At 34.9% G+C, this 15,965-nt stretch overlaps 1 protein-coding gene across 3 annotated transcripts in view; it reads right to left on the minus strand.

The window, feature by feature from the left end:
• IPO11 (importin 11) overlaps positions 1-15,965 on the minus strand; it is a 211,850-nt gene that overhangs the window by 130,757 nt on the left and 65,128 nt on the right. For all 3 annotated transcript variants that reach the window (XM_003925805.4, XM_074385585.1, XM_074385598.1), the window contains 8 exons: positions 14,310-14,380; positions 11,322-11,514; positions 10,143-10,295; positions 8,876-8,919; positions 6,361-6,451; positions 4,931-4,978; positions 4,098-4,203; positions 593-719 (listed from right to left, as the gene is read on the minus strand). In XM_003925805.4, the coding sequence (XP_003925854.1) occupies positions 593-719; positions 4,098-4,203; positions 4,931-4,978; positions 6,361-6,451; positions 8,876-8,919; positions 10,143-10,295; positions 11,322-11,514; positions 14,310-14,380 (833 nt within the window). The remainder of the gene's footprint in view (positions 1-592; positions 720-4,097; positions 4,204-4,930; positions 4,979-6,360; positions 6,452-8,875; positions 8,920-10,142; positions 10,296-11,321; positions 11,515-14,309; positions 14,381-15,965) is intronic.

The following is a 15,965-nucleotide window of genomic DNA, read 5'->3' on the forward strand; positions in this document are numbered from 1 at the left end:
TTAAACTTCTTAAAATCACAGGCCTGTAAAATTGCTACTACTGTTTCAGTAATTTTATAATAAAGCAGCAAACCTACTGCTCTGAAGGGGGAAAAAGCAACAAAGAGCTTACTATCAAGTTTTCAGTAACACAAAATCAAGAATATTATGTGAATACATAAGAAAGAAAAATTCCTTAAAAGAATCCAATAATTCCAAAGGCTTAAAAATTTTTTCACAAATGAGGGACAAAGAATCAACAGTAAAGATGAAATAAATCATTATGCTATCTCAATGCCAAAGTCTATCCTGAATTTTACAAATAATATGTAAGCTATAAAGGGATTTTTTTAACTGCCTTTTTTTCTTACTAAGAAATTAAATATTACTTTAGAATAGTAGAGCTTAAATTTTTTTTCAATGGCTAGTAATGGAAAGGGCAAACGATAATCAAAAGATTTTCCACCCTCAAATCAAGCTGCTCAAAAAGAAATAACTAGTACAGTGAAAGGCCATACGCATTCTAAAGAAAGGCATAAACTGTTGTGAACTTAATTATTAGCACTGGTGAAACTTTAAAAACTAACTCTTTTAAGGCACTGAAAAAACATACCACTAAATCTTGATCTTGAAGCAAGTTACAGATTGCTTCATAAAGCATGGGTCTTAAGTCAGACTTGAATTTCACAGAAATCCACTGACCGATGAGCCAAATCACCCTGCGTCGCAATGGCTTATACCTAAATAGAAAAAAAACATGAAATTAAAATGTTAAATATTTTAAGAGGTCTATTTTATTTAGTATAATTTATCAGTTAAATCTAAAATGTACTAAGAATGTAATCTGCATTTTTTAATATACACGCTTAAAAGCGGGCATGCTGGCTTACGCTTGTAATCACAGCACTTTGAGATAAGCCATAGAGGGCAAATCACTTGAGGCCAGGAGTTCAAGACCAGCCTGAGCAACATGGTGAAAGCTCATCTCTACCAAAAACATAAAAATTAGCTGGGTGTGGGCATGTGCCTGTGGTCCCAGCTTCTCATGAGGCTGAGGCACGAGAATCCCTTGAAACTCAGGAGACAGGTTACAATAAGCCAAGACTGTGCTACTGCATTCCAGGCCAGGTGACAGAGCAAGACGCTGTCAAAAAAAAAAAAAAGGTTAAAGGCTACTACTTCTAAATGTACCACGGTACAAAATATTCACAATGTCCTGATCTAAACAAATTTTTAATATTAAAATTTTTAGTACTTAAAAATTCCTAGGCATATATGTTGTAAAAGTCCTGATTCTTTTATCTTAAAGAATCACAATGTAGATACATTCATAAAAACCAAGTCCATTTGTTTTTAGCTCAAGTAACTAAAAACAGTGGTAATTCCCCAAACTCTAAAACTGGAAAAGTCCCAAAAAGTAAAAGAATCTCCTATATTTAATTTTCTATTCTAATTGTGTTAATAGCATGAAGATTATTTTCAGAACAATGTAAGAAACTTCTAGGTTTATATAAAACATTCATATAAATTTTGTTATTTTAACTAAATTTTCAAAGAGGTACACAGTAACAGAATGTGACTCAGATTACCAAAATAACATATTAACATTTGCAAAACACTTACAATAACATGTATATACATTTCTTTCTCTGATTATCTTTGCTAAAGGAAATGAAAGTTCGGGTAAGGAGAAAAATCATGAAGTTTAAAACATTTGTGTCCAAGAATTTCACTCATGAAGTATCTTCTTGATATTATGTAAATTTTCACGGCAAGATGCTAAATTATTTCTGGGTATAAATGGAACAAGCTAACGAAACACTATTTTATTTTTCTTTCAAAAAACTACAGTTTTAAAAGATGATCAAGCACATAGGAAAAAAAAAAATTGCTCATTAAAGTTACAAAAATTGTAATCCCAGCATTTGGGAGGCTGAAGCAGGTAGATCACTTGAGCTCAAGAGTTTGAGACCAGCCTGTCCAAAATGGTGAAACCCTGTCACTAATCAAAAATACAAAAAAATAGCTGGGCATGGTGGCACACACCTGTGGTCCCAGCTACTCAGGAGGCAGGGGTGGGAGGATCACTTGAGCCCAGGAAGCAGAGGCTGCAGTGAGCCAACATCATGCCACTGTACTCCAGCCTGGGTGACAAAGTGAGACCCCATCTCAAAAATTAAATGAAATAAAATAACTAAATAAAGCTACTAAAAAAGTATGTAAGTATTCCCTGCCCCCAAGAAGTTTATAACATACCTAAAGGAATTAAAAAACACAAGGACTTTGGAAAAGGAAGAGATGAGATGAGCAGAGACAGATAGAATTTAAGCAAGTCTTTGAGATAAACAGTATTAGAGCTGAAAAGTAAAAAAATGTCATTTCAGGGGATAGGAACTGTTTGAACCAAGTAACACAGGCAGAAGTAGCACTTGTGTAAAGTAAAGTAAAAGCACCAAAGAACCATCAATTTTGGGACTAAGGCCATATTAGACTCTGTTCCAGATAAAGAGAATGAAGCACAGACATGTCCAAACAGCGGTAAAATCATAGATCACATTGCTATTCAATGTATACACTGCCTGATCTGTCACAGGCCTAAGTCAAAACCTAATCTTTAACAAGATTACCAGGTGGCTCATATGTATATCAAAGTTTGAGAAACATGGGTCTACATCAGCTTTGTCCATTAGAAATATAATGCAGGCCACATATGTTATTTTAATTTTTTAGTACCCACATTATAAGAGAAATGAGTAAAATCTTAATATTTTTATATATCCCAATATATCCAAAATATTACCATTTCAATATGTAATCAATAAATATTTTACATGGCTTTAATTTTTAAATTAAAATTAATTAAATTTGCAAAGTCGTTTCCTCAGTTGCACTAGGCACATTTCAAATGCTCAATAGCCACCCATAGGGAGCTTCTGTACTAGACAATGAAAGTCTTACACTAAGTAGCCTCTAGGGTTTAAGGACAGCTAAACTGCAGACTGCGTCAGAGTCTGTTTTATTCACCACTACTATATAGGACATGGCAAATTCCAAAAGTTAAAAATATATGTTAACTAAATAAATGATTGAATAACTGAAGAGATAAACAGCTACTTACTGCTAAGAATTACTTTTAGAACATCCCTGGCTCTACAAATTCTGTGGCTCTAAATATGACCTTCTATTCGTTCATTAGTTTAGTCAACAAATATTAACTATCTATGACTATATGCTAAGCATTCTGATAGGCCCCAGGTAGAATGAAGTGAATCAGCAGACGTGTACCCTTCAAACTAAGAAGAAAGTCTCTTAGAATTTTTTTAGATTCTCCAATTTTAAACTAAGAAATAATTTTTAAAACTATGAAAGAGCTTTTTCCATTTTATGTATTCAATACCTAAAATTTAAATAAATAGGCGGGTGCTTAAATGCATATAAAACAAAGGAATTGGACTGGCTGGGCATGGTGGCATGTGCCTATAATCCCAGCTACTTAGGAGGCTGAGGCACAAGAATCACTTGAACCCAGGAGGTAGAGGTTGCAGTGAGTTGAGCTGGCACCACTGCACTCCCGACTGAGACCCTGTTTTAAAAAAAAAGAATTGGGCAAATGTGCTAGTAAATGTACTAAATTCATTCATTTCGTAATTCATATTAAATGCAATATGAATCTGTACTATATAAGTAGGTACCTCCATTAGAACTTACAGTGTATTCAAATATTTTTGCCATGGTGCCTCTACATCCTACTCAGCTGCCCCTCCCAAAGACTTGCAGTATGCATTATGTGATCCCAAGACAGTCACCTTTCAGGTATTACTTTGATTAGTCTATTTCTGACACTAGACATATCCCCTACTAAGTCTCCAATTGTCTTTTTCTTAGGCATAGTTTCCTTCTTGAACTCAGAGACCTGCATCCTCCTTCATCTTTGCATAAAGTCCTCCTTTTCTCCTGTCGAATACTTCCTAGATGTCAAAATTCTTATTCTTTTCCACACAAGACATTACCTAACTCATACGACTGTATTTTTTAAATTGTAAGTCAATTTTAATGCCTTCCTGTCTCCATTAATAAGGTAAAATAAGTGCAGAATAAATACAAACTTTTATACTTGCCTATTGTGAATGACTTGTAATTCTGGAAGAAGCTGGTTTTTAAACCACTGATCAAAATCAACACTGTCAAAGAGCTCATAAGCAGCTAATCCAACAGCATTATACACTGAGAAGAAAATTTAAGAAAAAAATTTAAAGGTTTCAGATACCGGATCTGCAAATGAGTGGATGAAACATATGTTAACAGAAACATACAATATGTTAATCAGGGAAACTGTTTAAGTAGACATTTTAGAAACGCTAATTATCTTACTTCATGTTTTTCCTAAATATTCCTTACTACTTTCAAATAGAAAATACAATTCATTCTAAAATATTTAAGTCTAACTATACAAATTATAAAATAATGACTGCTTCTAAATGGATGTAATATTTTATGATCTGGACCCTACTTAACTCTCTCCAGCCTCAACCCAACCCTTAACCTAATGTTCCAGTTAAACCAAAATAGTCACAATTCAAATTCTAACTCTGCTTCCTCCTCTTTCCTTCAAGTCTTTGTACCCATTGCTCCATCTCCATGGAATGCACCACTCTCTTTCTACCACCACCTCCTCGCACATATAACTCCTATTTGTCCTTGTGTTCTCCCATTACACTTCTTTAGAAATCTTTCCTAGACACACCAAACTACCTGATGATCACCACCTACTTTAGCATTAACCATCCTGTATAGCATTATTACAATGCATTATCTATTTACTTGGTCATCTCCCCAACCAGATTGTTCCTGTATGTTAGCTACTCTTACATCTCAACGCCCTCAGCATAAAATCTACCACAAAACAGATTCTCCATCTATTAAATAAATGTTTCTAAATCACTTAACATACCAGCATCTTTGATTAACAGTGCATTCATATCTTCCACATTTGTGGGTCCTAAAAAAAATAGGTATCAATAAAAGCAAATAAAGTTTTTTTAAAAAATTTTACATTTAAACACAATGTGTTATTTCCCAATTCAATTACGTACAACACATTTCATGGTATCAAACATGGACACAGGTATAAAGGGAAAGTCTAAGTTTTATGATTATCATTAGAGAACACAAGATTAAAAACCATTATTGCATATTTGAAAAATGTTGTGACAAGCAATATTCTAGAAAATACGCACCATAAAACGCTAATGTGCTATATACCACACAAATTTTTTTTTTTTAACTTTTTTTTGAGACAAGGTCTTGCTTTGTCACTCAGGCTGGAGTATAGTGTAGTGATCTCAGCTCACTGCAGCCTCAACCTCCTGAGCTCAAATGATCCTCCCTCCCACCTCAGCCTCCTGAATAGCTAGGTCTATAGGTAGTCACCACCGGGCCCAGCTAATTTTCCTAATTTTTGGAGAGAGAGATATTTGCCACGTTGCCCAGGCTGGTCTGGGACTCCTAGGGAGCCACGATGCCTGGCTAACACTCACTCCTGACAACATGCTCTTCTCTAGGATACACCACCACACCTGGCATTTTTACAAGGCTTTTATTTCCTCATATCCCTATTGGTAAAAATCTCAGCTTCTGTCCCTGAGATCCTCTTTTTTTTCCCAAGGCTCCTTTTATGTATGCACTCCAAAAGTATATCTCTATCTCCTACCATTTCTAATGAAGTAACTGTTTCCTTGTTATTAAGGCTCAAAAGGTTAGGATCTTCTTTGATTGCTTTTCCTTGCCTAGCACATTCAGTCAGTTGCCAAGTCAATCTAGTAATAATAGTTACTGAATATGCCCAGCACTGGGAATAAAGTAAACAAAAGAGACATGACCAATGCCCCTAGGACTTACAGTCTAGCAGAAAAGACAGAAATCATAAGTCAATGTTAGTTAGCAGGCAGATAATTACTTGTGTACAAAGTGAAATGATCAAGTGTCAAAAATTTACATCATCATTCTCTCTCAAATCCATCATCAATTCTTTCCATTCCCATTGATACCATTCTAAGAGAGGCTAACACTTACTATTTAAACCTTTTCTCACTGTTTCTCAAAACATGCTCCAGATAGACTTTCTGCAAGCAACATGATTGCTGTTTTGCTTATGCTGCTATTGAATTTATTAGAGGAAAATTTAACTATCATTTTCCAAACTATAATTCAAGGCCTATCTCAAATACCACCCCTTTGGAAAATAACACATTCTGTTTTTCTGAAATTCATATTCTTTATATGACCCAAGAAATAGCAAATTATGCATTGTAGGCACTCAGACTATTTCTTAACTAAAGATTAAATAGATCAACTCAAAGGTAAATGCAAAATACGCCTTACCTTGAAGGGTTTGCATCATTTCTAGAAGTACAGGAGTAAGAGTCTGATTATATTCATGGAATATATCTATAAATAATACTTCAGTGCATGGCTGGAGAGGGAAAAAGACAAATTTCTCATCCAAACAGCTGTACACTATATTGACTAATTGTATAACAAAGCAAATACTCAATTTTAAAGTTCGAAAACTGTAAAAATGTTTCTAACTTTTGATTTGTTAAAAAAAAAAGGTAAGATTAACATTTTTTGTAACCAACACAATGAAAAATCAAATCACATCATCGAAGTTTATTTTCTTATTTCAATTATTTGTCATTATACATTCAAAAACTTAAAACTATGGAGAGCAAAGTGTACATTTTAATCATACCTTAAATTTAAAAGGCATTCTGTACCCACTCGTTTATAGTTCAGCACTATAAATAGCTGACTATCCAAGATTTAACATGCTAAAAATTATGTTTTTTGGTTTTTTTAGATGAAGTCTCGCTCTGTCACTAGGCTAGAGTGCAGTGGCATAATCTCGGGTCAACCTCTGCCTCTGGGGTTCAAGTGATTCTCCTGCCTCAGCCTCCCAAGTAGCTGGGACTGCAGGTGTGCACCACAATGCCCAGATAATTTTTGTTTGTTTTTTTTTTTTTGAGACGGAGTTTTGCTCTTGTTACCCAGGCTGGAGTGCAATGGCGCGATCTCCGCTCACCGCTGTTTTTAGTAGAGTCAGGGTTTCACCATCTTGGCCAGGATGGTCTGGATCTCCTGACCCTGTGATCCACCTGCCTCAGTCTCACAAAGTACTGGGATTACAGGCATGAGTCACTGCTCTCAGCCAAAAATTATGTATTTTCTTAGCAATGATAAAATAAGCAAAAACAGGAACTCCAATTTGCCAAATAAAGTAGCATTTCTCTTAACAAACACAAGCAGTAACAGAAATCAGCGTTAGCTACATTTAAAAAATCATTCATGCCGGGCGCAGTGGCTCAAGCCTGTAATCCCAGCACTTCAGGAGGCCGAGGCGGGTGGATCACGAGGTCAAGAGATCGAGACCATCCTGGTCAACATGGTGAAACCCCGTCTCTACTAAAAATACAAAAAAATTAGCTGGGCATGGTGGCGCATGCCTGTAATCCCAGCTACTCAGGAGGCTGAGGCAGGAGAATTGCCTGAGCCCAGGAGGCGGAGGTTGCGGTGAGGTTGCGGTGAGCCGAGATCGCGCCATTGCACTCCAGCCTGGGTGACAAGAGCGAAACTCCGTCTCAAAAAACAAAAAAAAAACAAAACAAACAAACAAACAAAAAAATCATTCATTTGGTTCTTAAAATTACTGAATCATTTCACACTGCATGCTGGTATCAAAACATATCATGTACCCCATAAATATGTACACCTACTATGTAACCACAAAAATTTTTTTAAATAATTTTTTAAAATTTAAAGAAATAAAAATTGAATCACTAGACGGTTCACAATATTTAATTTTTTAATTAAATTTTAAGGTATTGTGCACTGTTTTAAAAGGAACATTATAGATATACACACTGAAATATGGTCAGAGGATGTGTCATCTCAGATATCTACTTTAAAACATTAGGGGATGTTTACAGGAAGCTAAAGTAGACGTGAGTTGATAACTAATAAACTACGTTATCATGAAGGGTTCGTGTTATTATTTTATTTTTTAATATGTTTAAACTTATCCATAAGAGAAACTTTTAAACATTAAAAAAATGAAATTTTTAAAAGTTTTAAAATCACCAGTAATCTCTGGTTGACAACTCTATGAGTCTAAAAACATTAAGATAACATTTTTAGGCCGGGCGCGGTGGCTCAAGCCTGTAATCCCAGCACTTTGGGAGGCTGAGGCGGGTGGATCACGAGGTCGAGAGATCGAGACCATCCTGGTCAACAGGTGGCTTGTGCCACCGCGCCTGGCCTACTTTGACATTTTCTATGGGTAAAATGATAATTATTCCCATGCAATGTACTAAAAGAAAAAGAAAAAATTCATTTTGAAACCCCAAGTTAACAAAAAAAAAAAAACCCTCAGATTGAACTTCATAATGTAATATGAATACAGTTCTTACAGTTTCTTATAATTATAAACAGTTACTTATCTGTCTGACTTAATGTTTGGAATCTTTAATTTCTGTTTTAAGAGACAGGGTTGGTATGATTATGACACACTGCAGCCTCAACCTCTTGGGCTGAAACAACCCTCCTGCCTCAGACTCCTGAACAGCTGGAACTACAGGTATGTACCACCACTCTGGTCTTTTTTTTTTTTTTTTTTTTTTTTTTTTTTACTTTTTGTAGAGACAGGATCTCGCTACGGTGACCAGGCTAGTCTTGAACTTCTGGCCTCAACTGAGCCTCCCGCCTTGGCATCACTAGGATTAAGATGTGAGCTACCACTCCCAGCAAATGTTTGGAATCTTTAATAGAGTGTCATTCTCTACTAAGAGCTTTAGAAGGATTAAGCTTTCCCCTATCAATTTTTCTTTCAATTAATACTTACCCTCAAACTATATTTCCAAGAATCTCCTCCTGTTTCTTCCACTGCTGCAATTAAAAATATGTAAACATTTTCAACATCTTGGTTTAGAAATCAAAGATGTGAATAACATCAGTATAATATTTCTGTGAACTGTTTTAAACATAATATTAAGAGCAAATCCTTGGGAACACAGGCCTTAAACAGATTTTGTTACTGCATGCTATAGATCGCAGCTGTGTATCTCAACAGTCATCTAATAAGTGCTTACTCTATCCATAAGCATTCTCATTTTCAATAAAAATTTTTTATGGAGAAAAGCTCAAAGTACTTCTCATTTCCAGGGTATCTGCTATCACCTGATCCAATATCACTATAATTCTGAGAATCATTTCGTTTCAATACAGTAATCATGTTTCAATAGTTACAATGATTAGTCACACTATCCATAAATTTCTGGTATTTATATTTAAAGTCAGATACTTCAGGGCTTTTAAATATTTAGGGAGTCAAGGCTTCATATGACAATATTCTATGTACTACATAAAGAAAGCAAATTGAAACAAGATGTTTCAGGGGGAAAAAAGAAAAGACGTGTTGTATAGTACAATACTATATTAAAACTAAAATTATTTTTAAAAACCAAAATGATAATGAAGATAAGTATTACAAAAACTCTTAAAATATTAGGAAATGTGTAACTACACAAGGGCATCCAGTCAAAGGGAAAAGGGAAGCTAAAATCTAGGTATGTCCCACCATAGCTTAAATAATGCACATACAAGTACTATATTACAACATGATTCCTTGATTTTCTATAGCAAGGGTTGCAATAGACTTAGTCTACTCATTTGCCTAGTACTAAAATTCAAACAGCTATAAAGATGTCCTGTCCAAAAAAAAAAAAATCTATTCATCAAAAACTCTCCAAATTTCTTTGTTAAGAATTTTTACAAATTAAAAAAAATATGTAATGAAGCACAAAGTAGAAACTGACCTGATAACAGAGAGTTAATTTTGTATTTTTGTTTGAAACTACCTATTTGTAAAAGAATCTAAAAACTAAAAGAGTCCTTTTCTGGACAAAATTCTACATCATATTTGTATAAGTCATTCATTTTCCGCGTCTCAATTTGTCATAATGGATAACAAAGAAAGAATAAGTTAATTTTAAAAAACCAAGATTCCCAGATCAAAAGTGCTGTATGAAAATATATTATACCTATCACTCAAACACATATTTATAGAAAGGGGAGAAAAGCCATGCTAACACTAAAAAATTAATTCTTACTAAAGCCTTCTGGGTCTTCTTCCCACATTGTCAGTTCTTCTTCAGTTAACAGAAAATAATGAGAGACTAATCTTCTACATATCTCTGTCAAAGTAGGATATGTGAAGAATGCCATCTTAATCTTATGGGCTTCAAGAGTTTCAGGGCTGCTATCTAGAAAAATGAAATTTCCAAGTTAATTGTATAGCCAAATATTATAGCTACATTGAATTATGTAACTTAAATATATAAAAATTATACTCTCAGGGAAAAAGTCATACTTGTGTATAAATTTTAATTTTTTATAAACAAATCTCAAAGATACTTTTTCCTTATAACACACTCACATTATTCCTGCCTCTGTCTTACCATTACAGCTTCTGTATTACCATGCAATACTATCACAGCATATTGAAATAGCTTCCTCATATGTAGAGGGTGTGTTTCTCTCTCCCCCTACCAACAAGACTTCTTCATTCATCTTGGCACACATGCATATGAATGAACTCCAAATAATATAACAATTTAACCCGTCTAGAAGCAATCACACTTTATATAAAGTCAGAGAGAGCCTTTATTTGTTCAAATGAATACAGCCTACAACATAAGCTGCAGTGATGACTATAGCACCTAATTCTTAAAATCCCTAAGCTTCAATCACTTTATTGTACTACAAAAAATGGCTTATTTATTTATTTATTTATTTATTTTCGAGATAGAGTTTCGCTCTTTTTACCCAGGCTGGAGTGCAATGGCGCGATCTCGGCTCATCGCAACCTCCGCCTCCTGGGTTCAGGCAATTCTCCTGCCTCAGCCTCCTGAGTAGCTGGGATTACAGGCACGTGCCACCATGCCCAGCTAATTTTTTGTATTTTTAGTAGAGACGGGGTTTCACCATGTTGACCAGGATGGTCTCGATCTCTTGACCTCGTGATCCACCCGTCTCGGCCTCCCAAAGTGCTGGGATTACAGGCTTGAGCCACCGCGCCCAGCAAAAATGGCTTATTAAATGCACTATATTGTTCTTAAAAGCTAGTATAAACATACTAAAGCCTATAATCCCTATCTTTATTTCATGTCCCAGCAACAATTTATTTTTCAAACTAAAACAAATAAAATTTTTTAAAAATTATATAAATATAGGAATTATATCACACTTAAGATTAAAATAATATTTAAAACTGCCAGTAAAGCAATTACCTTCAAAATTTTTCGATGGCTTATAAGCATAATTTTTGACAATCATCTTAATAAGATTCATACACTGGACAATGAATCGTTCAAATGTAACGCCTTCACCAACTTCTGTAAAAACATAGCTTACAGAAAATTCCAGTGATCTCTGAATTAGAGGAGTAAATGAAAAGGGATGTTGATCTAAGAAGTCCAAAAGCTGTTAAAAAAAAAAAAAAATTAACATGCATTTTCCCCAAATCCATATTGGAACATAATCACCCCAATTATAACTTTACTAATAATCATTTAGCAAGTTTGTACCTTAATGTGGAGTCCACATTCACTCAGTTTTACATGTATCATAACCCTTCTTGAGGTACATCACATAATGTGGATTATTATTAGATTATACCTCTTAATAAGAACTTTCTATCATTTTCAGTACAGAAACCAAAACAAACCCAATCATACACAATTTCGTAACAATGGGTAAATATGATAGAAAATGCTTAAATGTACAACAGACAGACCTTAAAACGTAACAGACTAATGGAAATAATTTAAATATTATCCTGCCTTTCCCATATTAATTGCATTTTAATTTATCAAGTAGCTGATGAGAGAGATGTCTTCTTTATAGAAGAATTTCAGCTAATAAACGCAAAAGGAATAACAGAATTAGAATGCCATCATTTTGTAACTCCTAATCAAATAAGGGATGTAGGCAAATGATGATCAACAGCTGTTAAGGTAAGAGAAAAGATGCTAAGGAAATTTGATAGATCACTCATTAAACTTAGCTACAGAAAAGGCAATCAGACACTGTGTGCCACACCGCATGTGTGCATGTCATGCAATACAGAGCAACACTTATAATGTATTCTTGTCATCCCTGTCCTATCCCTACAAAAAAGCCTGAAAGGGACTTAGCCTCTACATCTAACTACCAACTTATAAGAAATATAGGGGGAGGAGTAGGAGAAGTGTGGAGACTAAAGAATATGTAAAAAAAAAAAAAAAAAAAAAAATTGTGGAGATACAAGCAATCAAATTCAAAACATGAAAAAGTATAGAAAATTACCCGTTACCTCAAAAAATAATAGCAAGGAAATCAAACAGATAGAAAGGGAGCTGACATGACTTGAGTCCTGATTCAAACAAACTATAAAAAATGCATGAGACAGAGACATCTAAAATCTGACTAGATATTTAAGTGATGTTAAGAAGTTATTACTATTTTTTAAAAATACAATAATTGTGCTAAGATTCTATTTTAAAAAAAACAAAAACAAAAAACAGGCCAAGCATGGTGGCACATGACTGTAATCTCAGCACTTTGGGAGGCAAGGGTGGGTGGATCACTGGAGCCCAGAAGTTCAAGATCAGCCTGGGCAACAAGGCAAAACCCTGTCTCTACCAAAAATACAAAAAGTTAGCTGGGCATGGTGACATGCGCCTCTAGTCCCAGCTACTCAGGAGGCTGAGGTGGAAGGATCACTTGAGTCTGCAAGACAGAGGTTGCAGTGAGTCAAGATCACACTACTGCCCTCCAGCCTGAGTGACAGAGTGAGACCCCATCTCAGAAAACAAACATACACAAAACAAAACAACCCTACCACTTAAAGAAACTCAGATATTTACAAATAATGGTAGATAATGTCTGGGATTTGCTTTAAAATAACCAGCAAGGATGGGAGGGGAAAGAAGCACACAGACAAAGTAACACTGACCATGGCCACAGATTGATAACTGTTGCTGAGTGATGATCTCATGAAGACTCAAAGTTACTCAATTCTACTTAGAGTAACTTTATTCTATTTTGAAACGTTCCGATTTAAAAAGCTTTAATAAAATCATAGAGATCATAAATACAAATACCATAAATGAAATTGCTTCCAACTTGTTATGTAAAGTAGAATAAATTACAGACACCAACTATCCATGTCATTACCTTAAGAAACAATAGAAAGAACTGAAAAATCTCACAGCTAAATAAATGTGTTTTCTAAAACTGATCATCTAAATAATACTTTCTAAATTTGACTTATGTAATTGATATACTGAGTTGGGGCTGTGAGGGAGCAGAGCTGCAGGTAAGTGTCAGTGATATATCCTGTATAGTCCCCTTTGACTAAGCATATCATCCTGTTTGCTTTGTGTTTTTTTAACAGTGAATCTGAGTCAATTTTATAGTGTATCTTGGAAGATTAGGTGGGCTTTTGTTGTTGAGGTTACATGGAACAAAAGAAATGAAGACAACGGAAAGTAAAGGCAATTACTACCTAAAACACAAAGACAAAAAACAGCTCATTTCTGCTCCTTTTCTCCCCTCCCAGGGAATAAGCAACCCCTACCCTATTATGGAACCTTTAACTAAAAAGGGAAAACCGATTACGGATTTTGATATCCCCACCTGTCTGCAAGTACCTATTTAAGTGCAAGCAGTCCAAAGCCAGGTCTTTCTAACTGCTGTAACCCAATTCTTTGCAATTCTCCCAATCCTTCAACCCCAGAATTTCATAAAAATTAATGCCTTATCAAATATAATTATACACACTGCCTACCACAGAATACCCCCTATAATTCCACTCTACAGATGTTCAGTATGAAGATAGTGTGATAGTCATTCTGAATATACTAACTTCCTGATATTATACTGTCTGCTACATTTGATCTATTTCTAGCTGAACTGCACTGCTATCTTCTTTATCTCCACTTTCTCTAGTGGGTCAAGAAATAATAAGCTTTAGAGGAATCAAATATTTTAATATCTATTAGAATTGATTTTTCATATATCACGGTGACTTACACATTATGACACATGGTATATAAATTTAATTATATGCATGCTAAAGTACATACTAAAGCAATTTTTTAGCTTTCCTATTAGGAGTCAGAACATAGGTTTCCTTACACTAAAGTGAAAATGTATAGTTACAAAAATATCATTTTCCTTTCTAAATCTGAATATGTGTATTATATCTGAGAAAACAAGTTTTTAAAAACACTTACCACTTTAGTAAAAAGAATGATGGTCTTTTCCAGTCTATCTCTACACACATTATCTGTACCTATATTTCTACCTGTTAAAATACATTATAAAATTTTAGTAGAAGTTAGTAAGTTTACAACCAAGACAACATCAAAACTTTTATAAAAATAATATTGCTGGTTTTATTTTTGGTTATTTTGCATTATGAATTCATTATTTAAAAAGCAATACCAAGATTTACACTGAATAACAGACACAGTAGCCCTCTGTGCCATATTATACAAAATTAACCCTAGTACATGAACTGAACTCACTGTTACAGTAAAAGGAGTCATTTTAGCAATGAAACATGGGTAACACTTAAAAACTAAATGTTGAAGTATTTGTCAAGCAACATACATGTGTAAAATAAAGCGCTCAAAGAGTAATATACTCATTATCATTTTTCCTGTATCTTGACAAATTTATTCTGATAATTTCCCTGTCGTGAATTTTTTTTTGTACATTCAGAACAATGATCATCAGCTCATCAGCTACTCTGCTCTCTAATAATAATATTCATATTCTGTTTGTTCATTTATCTTATTCTCTCCTGGAAGGGCTTATATTCTTCCTTCTGCTACACCCACAGGGATGGCCAGAGAAAAATGACTATTTTCAGAAAACTTAACTACATAGTATGAACATTCTTATTCATCTTTGCATTCACAGGACCCAAAACAGTTCTGGCAATGGGCTCAACAATATTTTACTAAATTGAAACTGACTAACATAAAACAATCAACAGCTCCTTAAAAGTGAGCAGACTAAGATATCTTCTCAGGGTAGCAAGTCCCCAAACACACACACAGGTGCACGCGCACACACGCACACACACACACACACACACACACACACACATTTGTATGTATATGTCCAAATAAAGGTGCTGACAATCACATGGAAGAAGATGGTAACAAACAGACCACCAGTAAAATACAACACAAATATAAATACTGCAGTCTCTCATGTGGGGTAGTGGATTACAAAGGATGCTAAAGATAGGTCAGTAGAGATTAATGAACAAGGGATTTACAAAATGAAACTGTCATTTAAGGAAATTTATATCACAGTGATATGCAACAAACACTAAAAGCAAGAGGCTACAAGAAGTCTAAACAGGATCTGGCATACGGTCTACAGATAATATTTGTTAAACATCTGACTGTTGTGAATGTCTGGCTGGAAAGGGGTAGCCACAGTAAAACATAAAGGAATGAACACAAAATAGATTTTTTTTTTTTTTGAGATAGGGTTTGTTGTCACCCAGACTGAAGTGCAGTGGTGAGATCACTGCTCACTGCAGCCTCAACCACCCAGGCTCAATCAATCCCTCCCAACTAGATGGGACTACATGCACACGCCACCATGCCTGGCTAACTTTTTAATATTTTTTGTATTGAGAGGGTTTCATCATGTTGCCCAGGCTGATCTCCAGTTCCTGGGCTCAAGTGATCCACTCACCTCAGCCTCCCAAAGTGCTGGGATTACAGGCATGAGTCACCACGCCTGGCCCCAGGGAAATCTTTTTTTTAAAATCTGTTTTGGCCAGGCAACGTGGCTCACACCTGTAATTCCAACACTTTGGGAGATGAAGGTGGGCAGATCACTTTAGCCCAGGAGTTTGAGACCAGTTT

The sequence above is a fragment of the Saimiri boliviensis genome, chromosome 1 (assembly GCF_048565385.1).
Source record: "Saimiri boliviensis isolate mSaiBol1 chromosome 1, mSaiBol1.pri, whole genome shotgun sequence".
Taxonomy (NCBI): domain Eukaryota; kingdom Metazoa; phylum Chordata; class Mammalia; order Primates; family Cebidae; genus Saimiri; species Saimiri boliviensis.